Here is a 16,459-nt window from a genome sequence, read left to right as displayed (position 1 = left end):
GTCTTACGGCACAATATCTCTAGAACGGCGATCTATAGTCTTGATAGTTTATATGAAGCTCTATTTATAGTAGCCTGCACAATTGACCTTCTTATTTAGTGGGTGGTAAAATATTGTTTTGCCTATTGCCTGCCTGTCAGCCTGGAAGATATCTGGGAAAAAAATGCCCTATATGCATAAAATCTAACATGCAATTTTAGCAATTACATGTCTGGTGACTTTCACGTATATCATTATGTATTTATAGTGTTCCTACAAAACTGTCTATTGCTGCTTTTAAGTACTGTTATAATAAATATTGTTATTTTGTGATGCCGCATATAAAACTTTAATCAAAGTAAATAAATATGTTTATAATGTGAAGCTAAACCCAAAATATGCTCTGATAGGTAAAGTTAATGTAAAAACACGTAAAAATACCAAAGTAAATACATTCTTTCTTCGAATTAACGTATTTCCCAAGGGAATATTTCATCAGATCCTGAAGTGTATCCCTTCTCACCTGTATTTCGTTATTTATTTTAATGGATGTTTTAACATTCCCTGGGTTTACTAATATCAATTGCATATTTACAGTTTGTGGAATCTGTAAATCCAGCTAATAATGTGTTTAATATCATGATAGTTTTAGTAAAGATGTTTTGGATACAAAGACTAAACTCCACAGTTTCCTTAAATCAATTCTTCAAATTCTAAGGATATTAATGATGCCATTCCTTCTATTTCTCTGACCTCAATAAAAATGGATTACAAATTAATTTTGCAAAGCAATAGATGGATCTGAACCATGGCATTTTATTTTGCAATCCTAGTATTTTTATTGAAAGAGCAAAAAGTCAATTCTATTGTAAATCAGACAGCAAATTGGAGCTTTGTTTTTACATTTCCAGAATATTTGCTTCTTACATAAAAATGTGAATAGAGTATGAAATTTCAACCTGTAGTCCGGTGAGAAAAATGCTGTTTTGACCTTTCTTGAAAGTCAATCAAGTAATATACTTCTTCTGCAAGGTACACTTTTTGGTCTAGAAGTACTGTGTAGTGTACTCAATTTAAGAACTAAAATATGATATTTAGTATCAAATAATTAAACACTTCAAATTATAAAATAATAAAGTGATGATTAAAAATAAAAAACGTTTGTGTCTTAAATCCTTCTTCAGATATTATACTATGTAATATAACTGCTTTCGTATAAAATTACACACTACCTATTTTAAAAAGTCATAAAAACATCTATATGGAAGTAAATCTTATATACTTAAAAATCAGACAGTAGATATGATTTTTATCAATTAATTAATCACGAATCTGGATCAAATAAGAATATTTAAAATTAATAAGGGATTAACATTTTACCAATATTGTTTTGAAGTCAATTTATTGTTGACATTAAGTATAGAAATACGCAACATCGTCTAAGAGGACTAAGGGTTATAGTACATGGTAATAGTGATATTGAATGATTCCAAATACCTCGAGACAGTCTGAAAACCAAATCAATGCGATGTAAAATGCATGAGTGTCTCACTCAGGGTTAGCTTTGATCTAGAATGTCATTTAGTGTGCCGGCTCTGTGGTCTTCATTCATGTATTTATCTACAATCCACTTGCTTAGAGCCGGATATCATGTTATTTACTGGTTGGGGAAGGCTTCAAAAATGGTCTCTGTTGCATTCCAAACCACGTAATGCTTCTAAATAATATTTTATTAAAGTGTGATATATAAAAATAAAATATTACTTATGTTTGACCGCACTGTTTACATTGTAATTGATTTTATATATTGGAATGGCGATCTGATTTTAAGAAAGTTACTAAATATAAAACTTACGTTACGCGATTGTATGTTTATTGTAAATTTAAATATTTCGTCTGTTGCACCAGTTAAGTTTTTGTTACTGAATTAAAGTTTAATAACAACCGTTATTGAAGTTATACTTATAATTATGGTTTAGATTCGTATCTAAAATTTAAAAAAGTTTCATTTTTATTTTTTTTTATTTTTTCTATAAACTGATAAAATAAACTTTATATTAAAATACGTATAAATAATTAATTTTTACCGAGAAAAGCATTCGAGTGGGTTTATCCTGTTTTATAAAAACCGAATGAAGAAAATATAAACATTTATATAGTGACAGTAGTAATTTTTTCAATTCATCTACTTTAGCACCTAGAAAATATCAAAGGATAGTCTAAAGAAAATTGTACTTACACACAGATTTTTTAATTGAATAGAATGAGCTTTCAATCATATGTAAATGTGCAGCTACCGTAATTATATGTTAGTATGTTTCAATTTTTCGACATACATTGAATATTTATATTATGATAATGCTCCTTCACTGGTAACTAGAAAAGTAAGTCACTCAGTGAACAGAAAACTCATATTCTGTCTCCAAGTTTGTTATATCGAAAATGTTAAGCTATAGACGTGAAATTTTATAGCAATCTTCATTCCTGTTTGGGATCTCTCTTACTCCAAAGTTAGCGAAACCCGTTACGATACAGAGTCTGCCGTACACCTTGTTATAAAAGTGAAATTTATAAACTTAATTCATAATAATTGATAAGAGAAAAATGTGTATTATGAAAGATATAACTTAAATACAACAGATTATGTTATTTATATACAATTCCAGGACGCGTATAAAGAAATATGTAATATAGACAATAAAACTAGAAATAATAAACCCACCTTTATAGGTAATAATTGAAGTGAATACATGCAAAAAGTTCTATTAAGGAGGAAATTATAGTTTGTCCAATGTTATGACAGTTTCACAGAGCTGCAAATTAATTATTCGTTTACGGTAGGTGCAGAGTAAACCGATACTATTTAAATTCCAAACATTGACATAGAGGTACGTTTATTCTACGAAATAAAAATTCTTCTTCTGGCTCTTAGTTCTACTGTAAACTAGGTTAATATCGTTATTTAGTTAGATAGCTATACACTTGGCTGAGAATTGATGAAACTCTCTTTCCTTTTACTAAAATAAACGTGGATATTTTAATAAAATATATTCAGATGGCCTAAATTCCAAGACTCAAGTATGTTTTACACGTAACTTAGTAAAGAATTTCCCGTTCACGTCATTGCCGTGTCTAACATTAAGCAAAATGTTTTCAATATAAACAATGTAATAAAGCTTTTCTTTATGTTCATTGGATTGTCACAGCATTTAATACCTTACTAAATGTAATTTTTGTTATCTCTGATACTTATATCCGTGTGATATGAAAACAACTAAACCCATTCATGCCTTTGCACTCCAGCTCCATCCTAAAGATTTTACAGGAATTTAGTGCTTTTTGAATCTGGAAATACTGAAAGGCTGTAAAAAAGCTCTAACCTTTGTGACTTCTAAGTCGGTTGAAGCTTCTTAACTCATGAAACTTGCAGCCTTTTGATACTGCCTCTCTAAGAAATACCTGACCTTATAAAGTGTCCAGCGTATAGAACTTTTCTACAATAAATTCTTTTTACCTGTGAAAGTTCGCGTCCTAAATAGCTCATGGAACTTGAATTCTTTACTAATGGTCTGCCTAAAAGATCGACCGGTATAGGCCTAGTCATTCTATTGCGAGATTATACGTTAGTGAACTCATAGCTCTTGAAATTTATTATATCGCCTTGCTCTTCTAACTCTCAGAATCTAAAATAAATGTATTCATGAAAAACATATAGATTTATTTAAACAGCATAATTCTGATTCTCTTGTTAAATCATTCTTATTTCAATAGAAATTCCTAGTTTAGCTGGTTAAAAAGATGTTGAAATATACTTTTAAAGACGCGTTGTGATATACTTAAAAACACATTAGGTTATTAACTGGTGCGCTAAAAATTTCAAAAGTTTATTTGAATTATGCTAGAGAGATAAAATAACTATTGCATTGTTAGAAAGTTCACACTTTCCAAATAAAAAAAAAAAAAAAACAGTATATTAAATCACATATGAAAATATGTTTAAAACATCTGACCACGCTCAGAGAAGACAATTGGACCAGACTTTTAATAGACAATCCTGACGAACCGGACGCAAATTCTTACTTTATTTTAATGTGGACAAAATCAGTGAGTCGTAGTACAAGGCAAAATCAGCCGAGTCGGATAGGAATGTTAGAAAAAGCCTATCTACGATCATTATTGTGTTTTAACTGGAAGTTTTTGGACAAAAACTATGGATGGGTAAAATAGAACGCAGGTAATATTAATAAATATCTAAGGTATTCAAATCTGAGTTTCCGATGTGTTACAAGTGACGATTCTTGAAATCTTATAACATTGTATTCCTTTTCGGGTGGATTAAACATTACTCGCATTTAGCATGGTATCTGTAGACCTCACATTGAACTGTTAGTAAGGACTCTCTACACTACTCTATACTTATTTTGGACTCTCTACACTACTCTATACTTATTTTAGTAATTACTATTAACTGTAGTATAGTGTGGCCTTGCTGTACTTATATGTTTAAATTTCCATAGGATCCCATCAAATATTGGTACCTTATGAATGAACGCGTGTGAATATTTGTCACGTTGTAATATTATTGCATGTGCGATGTGCATATCGAATACGTGATTATGCATACCTGAACTTTGCAGAAATTCATGGTGTTATATAAAGTGAAAAAATGTTGTCTGACAACAGGAGAAAGATTCGTAAAACCTGCAAAGGTTATATTTGGCATTGCAAAATATAATTCCACAAAATATATTATTTTAATGACTAGACATTACGCTATTATCGAGGAATATAGTTATGTAGTTAATATAATAAAAGAGAACATTGCATAAGTTACAAATTTAGAGATCATTTTAATTTACAATAAATATCAAAATAATGTAAACATTCATAAAACATGTATGCTGTTAGCCACTAAAAAAAAGCAAAATCGACAATAAAAGACACAGTTTAGAAGGTGTTTAGCTTTTAAAAGCAAATATAAGTAAAGTGAAGTAAGTATATTTACTTTACAAATATAGAAGTCCTATACGATAAACTTCATTTTTAAATCACGATGTTTTGCACATATTGATTTAAATTTACTGATAGTAAAAACATAATCCAAATTCATTTCATTAAAAAACCTTAAGCATTGATTTTAGTCATTTACATTATTTTATATAATTATTATTAGACATTCAAGCATGTATCAAGTAAATACCACCCCTAACCCAAAATGAAGCAATAAAGTAAACAAACAGTACTATAGTGATAGATGAAAACAAAAATCTTTTATTTATCTGGAAATATGAACAATAAACTAAATATTTAATTTATGATTTATAAAAGAATATGCATGTTTCAGTATTGAGAAAATAAACTTAAAAACCCAATACATTTTAATTAGTTGGTTAAGAGACTAACTAGTGTGCCACGAAGCTAAATTTCATTGGCATATGTATGAGATGAGTTAGTGTTGGTGGTAGAACTCCGAGCTTACAATTGATAGGTACCTGACTTGCATCTATTTCTGGTAAAAACCAAAAATGATATCCTCGGGGAAATACATAAAAGAAAATTTAGAGATACAAAAGTTTTCATGTAGGTAATGCTGCCATTTTTAAATCAGAGGTTCAATCTTACGATTGAAATATGATTTCATCTTATTTCATCACATATGTGGTTTTATACTTTTGGGCTATTACAGGACTCTACAAGCTTAACGGACATCTTTGATTATTCATTTTGATAAAGTTTTATGATACAATTATACTCTCTTAATAAATATGTTTATTCTACGATTTTCTCGATGCCATCATGGTTACAAATTAGACCAATATAATAAGATTCGAACCGTATTTTAGCGTTAATTTTAAACTTTAATCCTAAAAGTTAATACAGTTCTTCCTTGAATATAACAGATTACACGTACACAGTTTCAAGTATGTAGAACCTTTAGCATACATGAATTTATTTTACCCATGTTTCAAAGTGTACATTGGAGGGTAATATATATTTTCAAACAAAATGTACAAAAGTTTTCGTTATAAATAATATTTTATTCCTAAAGGCAGTAGTTGCCGTGAATGTAGGTTGGACTAAGAGCAAAGTTGTGGAACACTAATTGTTATGCTACAAAGAGTTCCACAGAATCAGTTGTTTGCTTAGTAAAGGTGCGAAATAAACGGGAACATTTTAAACTTTATATATAACATTAAATATATAAAATAAATGATATCAGTTATTTTGGTTTTTTGCATTTAACAGCATTAAAATTTGATGTTTATAAGTATTTACTTCTTAGTTTTAGTAAATATTATATATTTTATTTGTCCATGCAATTTATTTATTTCAAATGTATATGTCTATATTTATTTATTTGTGATGTGTACAACCTTAAGAGTTGCCAATGCCTTGACATATTGGCAGATACTGTCCACATTGACAGTAGTTTACTCTTTTACAACAAGAACTAAATATGTACAATATAGTTCACTGTAACAGAAAGGAAAAAGGGAAAATGGGGTTTTCATCTTTCTTTTTTAATAGACTAACTATTTCTTGCGTAATGAATCTGATCTCCTTCTCAAGTGGAACAAAACATTATATACCCATTTCTTGAGTTTTCCTAATAAAAACTGTCGTTACAGTCTAAACTATTTCGACGTGTATTCCTACGTTCAGTTATTGATTTTTGGTTATATAGAAATTTTATTGTGATTTTTTTACTTGTATGACAATTTACTTATATACTGTTATTTTGACTTACTTGGTAGATATGTGTTAATTTGGTTATCCAGTTAGCAAAGGAAGAGATCAGATTATAGACCTGGAAACGTTGTTACTAATGTCTTTGCTAGCACTGAACTATCACAGATGTCCAAGCATAATATTAGTATTCTTATCAAAACAAGTAGTCATATTCCTGGTCCAATCAACGCGTGCCGCCAAGTAACTCGGAGTCATGGTGGACAACAAGTTAAGCTGGAGAGACTAGATCTTCCGTTCGGCGGACAAGGCTGCTAAGGTGGTCTCTTATCTTAGTAAGCTGATGGCCAATGCTGGGGGTCCTCGGTCGAGCAGCAGAAGATGGTTATTTATGTCCGCAGACCAGTCCGTGCTCCTTTATGGGGCAGAGGTGTGAGCAGACGCTCTTATGAAGGAATTCTATAGATTGCGACTCGCCCGGGTTCAGCGTCATGCTGGGCTCCGAGTGTGTTCCGCCTATTGGACAGCATCCGAGCCTGCCGTCCTGGTGGCTGCCGGAGTCATCCCTGTCAAGCTCTTGGCAGGGGAGAGGAAGGCGATTTATCAGACACAAGGCGAGATCGGCAAGGACGCAGCAAGATCCAAAGAGCGCGCCCGATCCTTCCAGCAGTGGCAACACAGCTGGGAGCATGAAATCCGAGGACGATGGACTGCGCGGCTCATCGAGCAGATTCAACCATGGGTCGAAAGGCGGCATGGCGAGGTGGACTACTACCTCACGCAGTTCCTGACAGGTCACGGCCATTTCAAGTCGTACCTGAACCGGATGGGCAAGACCGGTTCACCGGATTGCATCTACTGCCCGCGAGTTCCCGACGACGCGGAACACAACTTCTTCCGCTGTCCGCGTTGGGAAAGGCTCCGCCTGGAGGCCACAAGAAAACTCGGTGGTTTTTCGGTGGACATGGTCTGCGAAAAGATTATGGAGGATGAGGGGAACTGGGATTGTTTTTCCTAGTTCGTCCGGGGCATCCTCCCGGAAAAGAAACCCGATCTGGATCGCGAAGTGGCCCAGATCCCTTGACCTAGCGGCTGGATAAGGAGCGAACCCCACGGGCCTAAGCCAAATTATGCCTAGCCTGAATTAATTTGATAAACAATCCCAGGTTAGAATCCTAAAGAGTGGAGGATGATTTTTAGTGGGTAAACCCGTTTTTAGGGGAGTCCCACACTACAGGCTGGCCACCTGCGTGCATAATTGATTTTCCTGCCTCTCCCTAAAAAAAATCCTTAAATGATTGTTTTTCAAACTATACAGTCATTAATTTGCACAATGAATAAAGTTTTACCCTCACATATGACCAGAATTTAAGGATTTACACTAAAGAAGTATACACTAAAACAAATAACGATAAGTTGTCAAAGAAATTGTTAAATGCAAATAACTTTATTAAATTTGTTAATGACTGTAAAGTAAAATGAACTGATCATAATGTATTTTCATAAAACCAACACATTTAGTTCTTGATGTTTTTATTGGCATTGTCCTCCTTTTGTATTTATGTATTAATATAGTTAACGCAGACATGGTTGCAAATTCAGACATAAGATTTTCAAAAATTTAGAGTTTTTTGAGATTTGGGACCCGATATCATATTTAGTAATAGTCAGGATAACCATACCTACTTCATTCATTCTGTTGTTGTTAAGAAACTTATCGCAATAGTAAAAAGTAATATTGGAGATAAACCAGGTATTACGTGTAATGTTTAAAATAAGTTTCAGCACATGTAAAGACATCGGAGTAAATAAAATCTTTCTTTGAGTTAACAAATTTCCCCAGGTGTTGTTGTTAAGAAACTTATCGTAATAGTAAAAAGTAATATTGGAGATAAACCAGGTATTACGTGTAATGTTTAAAATAAGTTTCAGCACATGTAAAGACATCGGAGTAAATAAAATCTTTCTTTGAGTTAACAAATTTCCCCGGGGAATATTCATTCAAATCCGGGCGTGTTCTTCCTCTCACCTGTACTTCGTTACTACTTAAATATTTTATCTTGAAAAGTCAATTATGGAGTTCTTTAGTTTTATACGACCATTTAATTAAATCAGAACATCAGCTCTTTTCATTGTTTTACTGTTTTTAAATGTATTGTTTAAAATTGTTCAATAAAACCATTTTAGTCAAATAAAACTGTAAAGATAAGTTACTTCGGATAAATATGAAGTATTAATTAAGATTTGCTTTATCTTAAATTATGCAGAGAACACAGAATAATACATTTCAAACACCAAGGCCTTTTTTAATTATTATAATATTACGGTACTGCAAATTTTCTTAAATTTGTATTAAATGACTTTCATTCGTAATGGAGACTGCGAGATTTGGGTGACACAGGAAGAGAGCTTGATCTATGACTTTTTCTTCTTCCTTTTCAACTCTTTTCAAAGGAAGGACTGCAAAGGTTAAAATATAATTCTTAAATGTGAAACATAACAAAGATATTTAAAAACTTTTAAATTAGTTTACTTGAAATTAATATAAAATATCATATGTCTAATATATATACAACCGCATGTGTAACTGACTGACTGACTGACTCACTCACTCACGTATACTAATTCTAACTCACTTCCAGATGAGTTAGAGACTTGAAATTTGGTACACAGATAGCTTTCCACGTGTAACCACCAGGAAAATCCCGAAAAGTGAGAATTTTTCAATTTCAACCCCTTAAAAAAATCAAAATGGCGGACGCATTTTCTCCCCATGTAGACCTTTCGTAGGCGCTCGATTGTGACTTAACGAAGCATCCTATCGAAAAACGGAGCCCACTTACAGTATTCTCCTTGAAACTCTCTACAAGTTTGCAATTTAAACTTTTGCTCTATCTCTTAAAGTGTATATACAGGAGGCGCGAGAAGTTGAAAAACGTATTTTTTGAAAATTTTCAAAAATTTCTAATAAAAAAAAACAAATTTTTAGAAAATAAATAATAACACCATAAGATGCATCGTGAAATTCTACGCCAATAAACAGTTTGAAGTGTCTCAATATGTTTACCCAATCCCGAGAAATAAATAATTTTGTGATATAGTAGATAGGGACATTGCGAGGATGGGTGGGGGAGGGGGGGGGGGTTAACGTAAAGATAGTCCTAGGTTAACTTTTTTGGTGTCGATAGATAGGGAAAAATAATTCAGAGGGGTAGGGGACGGTCCAGGGGTGGAAAAAATTTCGTCATTTTTTCGATATCTCTTACCGTTTACGAGATATTTGCAAAAAACTGTCATTTTTGCTATTTTTCCACCCATCTTCATTCGCGTTTCCAAAAGTCAACAGCAAAATTCAGTTGCTGCTTTCCGAAGTGATAGTTTTGTGTCGGGACAACATTAGGGATCCTAGTGAAGAGAATTGATGGCCTTAGCGACTTCTGTACGGTACGTAGGAGTTGATATCCCTAGATGTCTATGAAATCCAAACTTAAAACTTTACGTTCCTACTCAGTCTACATTGACTACTTGAATAGCCGTACTCTTAACTTGGCTGAATATTTTCGGTTTTATACTAGGCTTTATTTTTTTGTTGTTTCCTTAATGGATTGACTGTTTCAGTAAAAAAATATATGTATTTTACGTTTAAATAAAAGTTTCACGTTCATCGTTCTTAACATCCAAGTGACTACTTCTATTCTACTTCTTTGCTTTCTTTTCTTTCTTATTACGCCATATTGTGACCAATTTTCTTACTTTTCTTTTGTGTTCTCGTTGTTTTTTATCTTATATCTTTTTATTATTTTTTTACTTAGTTAAAGCTTATAACTTCCTTTTTAACTTTTTAATATTTATTGAAATCAGCTAAATTGTAGATAGAGGCGGGCACTGTTGTTGACGTCCAAGTGACTATTTCTGCTTCTTCGCTGTACTATTAGGCAACATTTTGCCCTTTTTTCTGACTGTTCCTTGTGTTCTCGTTGTGTTTTTTGTGTTCTTAATTGAAGCTTATATTCCTTTTTAATTATTGTTTAATTTTTTTATTCCATTTTATTTGACGTTTAAAATGAATGCATTCCTCGAGGGAATGGTAAGAGACGTTGAGAGTGGGGACTATCTTAGTACTGACCATATGGATAGGTTCGGAAGCATACTGGATGAAAACACTGAGTATCATCCTGTAAGCTGTTTGGCCATTGATGCAATGGAAGGTGTTTCGGCTGTCGCTACACCTCACATACAAATTCTGTTCTCGGGGAAGATCGACGCCAGTTCTATCGGTCATTGGATTGTGGTCTTCCACGATGGCAGTAATTTGTATGTGTACGACAGTCTGAACAGTGCCCACCTCACTGCAGACCAAACTAAGCTGCTCTCCCTTCTGTTCCCGGACCTATCCATCGTTCCAGCATTTATTCCCGTCCAAAGGCAAGAAAACGGTTTTGACTGCGGCGTATTCGCCATTGCTAATGCTACTTCACTTGCCCTTGGCCGGGACCCAGCCAAACTGCGCTATGATATACCATCAATGCGCCCCCATTTGGCTGAAATGCTGCGCACGGGTAGACTGGATATGTTCCCTACGCTATCAGTGTCCTCTCCTCCTGAGCCAATAATCAAAGATCCTAATTCTACTTGTTTAAGCATTGTCGAATCTTTACCGCCATTAGAAATAAGTACCATGTCCGTCTGTGCTCCAGTTAAAAAGGGGCCGGGTAGACCTAAAAAAGTGAAACGTGGCCGCCCTAAAACTCTTTCAACCACTAAGGAGGAGCAGATAAAAAATTCAAAGAAAAAGTACTCCTCAAACAATCCTCAAGTCAACAGGGACGCAGTGAAAAGATATACTGAACAGCATCCTCAAGTCAACAGGGATGCTGTTCATCGTTACACTGATCAGCACCCTCAGGTCCACCGAGATGCTGTCCAGCGTTACACTGAGCAGCACCCTCAGGTCCACCGAGATGCTGTTCAGCGTTACACTGAGCAACATCCTCAGGTCCATCGAGATGCTGTTCAGCGCTACACTGAGCAGCATCCTGAAGTTCACAGGGGTGCTGTTCAGCGTTATACAGAAAAACATCCTGACACAAATTTACAAAAAGTACAAATATTTCGAATAAAAAATCCTAAATTGACAGAATTAAGGCACATTTCCAACATACTAGCACGACGTGTAGTTGAACATGGCCCAATGGCGTATTGGAAAATAGATAATTTAGTCTATATTAATTCTTACAAACTAAAAAAAATAAGTTTATGGGACGAAAACATTTCAAAGTGTCCTCATTGTCATGCAAGGCTGTTCGATGAAGAGAAGGATAGGAAGAAATGGTGTTGCGGTGAGGGATCTTATAAAGTCCATAATTTACCTCCTCTGGACGCCAGTTTCTATTCTAACCGTCTGTTCATCGAACGAGCCCGTGCCTACAATGACTTGTTTGCCTTCTGCGCTCTCGAGGTGACTGGGGGGTACCGTCATCCTTCAGGCCTCGCCTTCTTTAAGATCGAAGGTAAGATGTACCACCAGGTTCACAGTCTGGACGCTCCAGGTCAAAAGTTTAGGACCAAGGGAGGTGATGTCCAGTTTGTGAACCGGTGCCGCCTGTACATAGATGATGGCGAGGAGCGCAAAAACATTGCCATGGGTAGATCATTGAACTCAGAAGTCATTGATGAAATTAATACATATCTTCTTTCCTGTAATCCTTTCATCAATGATTTCCGTAGATTGAGTGATGAGCCTTCAGTCAACGCTCATTTGGAATTTGAAGTGACCAGCAGATCTACCCATGGCCCTGTTCTTGGAGATAGGCAAACAGGCATTGAAGTGCACGCTGTATTGAGCAATGAAGACACCATAACTGATCCAAGAAAATTGACCATCTGGAAGAAGAGTGATAGGCGTCCGTCTTCCGTTGACCTCTTTAGCCCCTTAATGGAGCCTTTCCAATATCCGTTGCTCTATCCTCAAGGTAATTTAGGGTGGCATATTGGGCGCTTAGACAACCACGGGGGGAAACTTTCACAATACAATTACTCTAGATGTCTCCTCCTCTCCGATCCCCGTTTCTCACATTTCGGCAGGCTGTCTCAAGCATGGCAGGTCGAGATGTTCGCGAGGTACGAGGAGGAGCGTCTAAGATTTATTCGTTTCTCCCAAACGCGTTCTGCTGCTCAAAATTCCTTGAGGATAGGACCACTGGACGAGCTCCTTGAAGCTCAACGGGGTAGGCAAGCTGGTGGGCAGGTTTTAGGCGACATCACCCGCGATGAAACAGTCTTGGGTGAGGGTGGGGTGCAGGCTGGAAAAGTTTACCTCCCAAGTTCGTTTACCGTTGGACCCAGTGATACATGAAGGTACATTACGAGAACGCAATGGGCCTTGTGTCTCGTCTGGGTTCACCTACGTTTTTCCTGACGTTCACCTTCAGTGCTACTTGGGAGGAAAACAAGAAGGCCTGCCCTCACAACAGCGGGCGCAGTGACCCCTCAACAGCCTGCAGAATCTTCCAGATTAAACTTGGCGAACTCCTCCGAGATCTGCGCAGCGGAGCAATGTTTAGCCGTCCGGTTTACATCGTCTATGTCATTGAAATGCAAATGAGGGGCCTTCCTCATGCCCACATTGTGTTTAAAAATTGACGGCGATGGACCGGTACAGGTACGTGACATTGACTCCGTAATACGCGCAGGACATCCCTTCGGAGGAGGAAGCCGCTGGAAAGACTCAGGAAGTTGGTGCTGAAACACATGATTCATGGTTCCATGTGGTACTGACCACCGCACCGACTTCCTGTGCTGGGACTCTGCAAAGGGGCACTGGCAACAAGTTCTACCCCAAGCCTGCCTGCCCCAAACCACCCACGTGGACGAGAGGGGGTTCGTCCAATACAAACGAGACTACACAAACGAAGGCTTTATCACATCACGGAGGAGACAGATCAAAGTGCATGATGGCTGGGGTCGTTCCGTACAATTCCGCATTACTGCTCAAATACGAGGCGCACATAAACTTGGAGCTTGCTTCTAACTCGTCGCGTAATCAAGTACCTCTTTAAGTACCTCATGAAAGGCGGTTCTCTCCAGAACGTAACCGTCACTCCCCTGGGGAAACAAGAGGATGAGGTCGAGCATTACGTGACGAAGAGAATGGTGGGTGCCAGCGACGCATGCTGGCGTCTTCTCGACTTTCCTGTGTCAAAGCTCGAGCCCCACCGTTTGAGTGTCTTCCCGTGCATTTAGAGGGCAAACAAAGTGTTGTCTTTTTCGGCCGAGACAGCTCTATGATGCAGTCACTCAAGCAAGCTCCAAGCTTATGGTCTACTTCAATCGCCCGCACCATGAAACTTTTGACAATGTCACGTACCAGACATTTTACGAGAAGTTCATGGTGCACACTAAGCGCCCACGTACTGCGGAATTGTACGAACACCCCGATGGCCATCACTTTGTAACGACTCGCCAGCGTGGTGAGAAGGTATGTAGGTTGATGTGGGTCTCTCCCAACCGAGGAGAACAATACTACCTTCGTATTCTACTTATGTCTACACCTTGCCGTGGTTACGTTGATCTTCTGGCTCGTGGCGGTCCTGGTTGCCGGACGTTTCAGGACGTAGCCCGCAATCTCGGCCTGGTGGAAGACGAAGAAGAATACAATCACGCGCTGCGCGAGGCATCTACGTTTATGACTGGACCTAGGCTCCGTTACCTTCTTCGTGATCCTCTGCAACATGGGAGCTCCCGCTGCTCTTCTGTGGGAGTCTTTCAAGAACCACCTTAGCGAGGATCACTTAGAAAGGAACCCTCTCGACCCTGAACTGGCGGTGAAACTTACCTTGATAGACATCGATCGGAGCCTCCGCCAGCAGGGATTCGTGCTTGAAAGATCATGGACTCCCCTACGTCGAGGATGACACGACTGAGTTAGGTAGAGAGCTACTCAACTACGGCGAGAACCTCCAGCGAACCATCGTTGAGGGGACTGGGTGCCCAAACTCTCCCCAGACCAGCGCCGTGTGTTTGAGTACGTTCGCTCTCTGCTTCTCAACCCCCGTGACCGACGCACTTCTAGAATCATATTTCTGGACGGTCCCGGGGGTTATGGGAAGACCTCTCTGATTCGTGTCACCCTTGCGTATGTCCGTGGTTGTCGACAGGTTGCACTCGCCGTGGCTAGCTCAGGGATTGCTGCAAGGAACATGGCTGGAGGAACAACAGCACATAGCATGTTCCGACTCCCTCTAGACCTAGGTCACGGCACAGGTGTGTGGAACATCACCAACGGGTCCCAGCGAGCAGAACTCATCAGAGCAGCACAGCTCATTGTGTTTGATGAGGCCCCGATGGCACACCGCTACATCTTCGAGATGATCGACAGATCCCTCCGGGATCTCATGAATAGTAGTGTGCCATTCGGGAATAAGATCTTCATCTGCTCCGGGGACTTCCGTCAGATTGCGCCCGTCGTCGTTGAGAAGGCTCGCACACCAGCTGATGTCGCGTGCGTGTCACTTCGGGCGTCACATCTGTGGCGACTGTTCACACTATTTTCCCTGACGACACCCCAGAGAACTAGTGGTTCCATTGACTACTCCAACTTCCTCCTTGGAGTAGGCAATGGAACAATAAATCCTTTACTTTTTGGAGAAGGCCGCGAGAGAGAGTCTCTCATTCCCCTCACTGGGGTGAGATGCCTCACTTCTCTCGCGGACTTAATAACGGATGTGTTTCCTCCTGGTGTTCTGCGAGATCCTGATCTTTGTGCGAGACGGGCAATACTCTCAACTCTGAATGTGAACGTCAAGGAGATCAACGGTCGCATCCTAGACCTCATGGACGGGCGCATTCATGAGTTGAGAAGCGCGGACACCGTGGACAGAGAAGACGACGACGGGCTGGATGTGGACGTAAATCTCCTCAACCAGGCCACTGGCAAAGGAGTGCCAGATCACGTCCTGCGTCTCAAGGTCGGCTCCGTATGCTTAATCATGAGAAACTTAAATATCGGTGATGGACTCGTGAACGGCACCAAAGTCATTGTGACGGCGATCAGCAGCCGACTGATCACCGTCAGACTTATCGGCAACACGCAACCTATCGGAATTCCCCGGATTACGTTCAGGTTCGCGTTTGCCGAAGGATCGCCGCTCCGGGTTTGTCGCCGTCAGTTCCCCCTCATGTTGGCGTACTGCATGACTGGTCACAAGAGCCAAGGCCAGACAATTGAGTACGTCGGAGTCGACCTGAGAACGGACTGCTTCACTCATGGCCAGCTCTACGTCCTGTTGAGCAGAGTGAGACGTCCAGACGACATCGTCGTTCTTGTACCAGACGACAGAATAGTAGAAGGAGTCGCCTATGCAAAGAATATTGTATATGACGAGCTCCTTCTAAACACTGATTAAGTCTTCGGCAGTAGGCTAGGGGATCTGCCACTTAAAAAAAACTCCCCGTCGTGATTTGACCTAGCAGTAGGCAAAGGGAACTGCTTTACCAAAACTCCCTGATGATTTCATTAGCAGTAGGCAAAGGGGACTGCTTCACCAAAACTCCCTGATGATTTCATTAGCAGTAGGCAAAGGGAACTGCTTTACCAAAACTCCCTGATGATTTCATTAGCAGTAGGCAAAGGGAACTGCTTTACCAAAACTCCCTGATGATTTCATTAGCAGTAGGCAAAGGGAAACTGCTTTACCAAAACTCCCTGATGACTTTATTAGCAGTAGGCAAGGGGATCTGCCAGAATAAAACTCCCCGTTTTGTGTAAATATGTAAATAGATATGGTCTCTAAGT

At 38.3% G+C, this 16,459-nt stretch overlaps 1 protein-coding gene across 1 annotated transcript; it reads left to right on the top strand.

Annotated features, from left to right (window-relative positions):
• The first annotated feature begins 14,554 nt into the window (after positions 1–14,554).
• Positions 14,555–16,070, top strand: LOC124354536 (ATP-dependent DNA helicase pif1-like). Its single transcript, XM_046805068.1, has 2 exons — positions 14,555–14,588; positions 14,671–16,070. The coding sequence occupies exons 1-2, from the start codon at positions 14,555–14,557 to the stop codon at positions 16,068–16,070; spliced, it is 1,434 nt and encodes a 477-aa protein (XP_046661024.1).
• Positions 16,071–16,459: the final 389 nt, after the last annotated feature.

The sequence above is a fragment of the Homalodisca vitripennis genome, chromosome 1 (genome assembly GCF_021130785.1).
Source record: "Homalodisca vitripennis isolate AUS2020 chromosome 1, UT_GWSS_2.1, whole genome shotgun sequence".
NCBI classification, from domain to species: Eukaryota; Metazoa; Arthropoda; class Insecta; order Hemiptera; family Cicadellidae; genus Homalodisca; species Homalodisca vitripennis.
The sequence above is the reverse complement of the archived record's forward strand: the minus strand, read 5'-3'. Positions and strand labels throughout refer to the sequence as shown.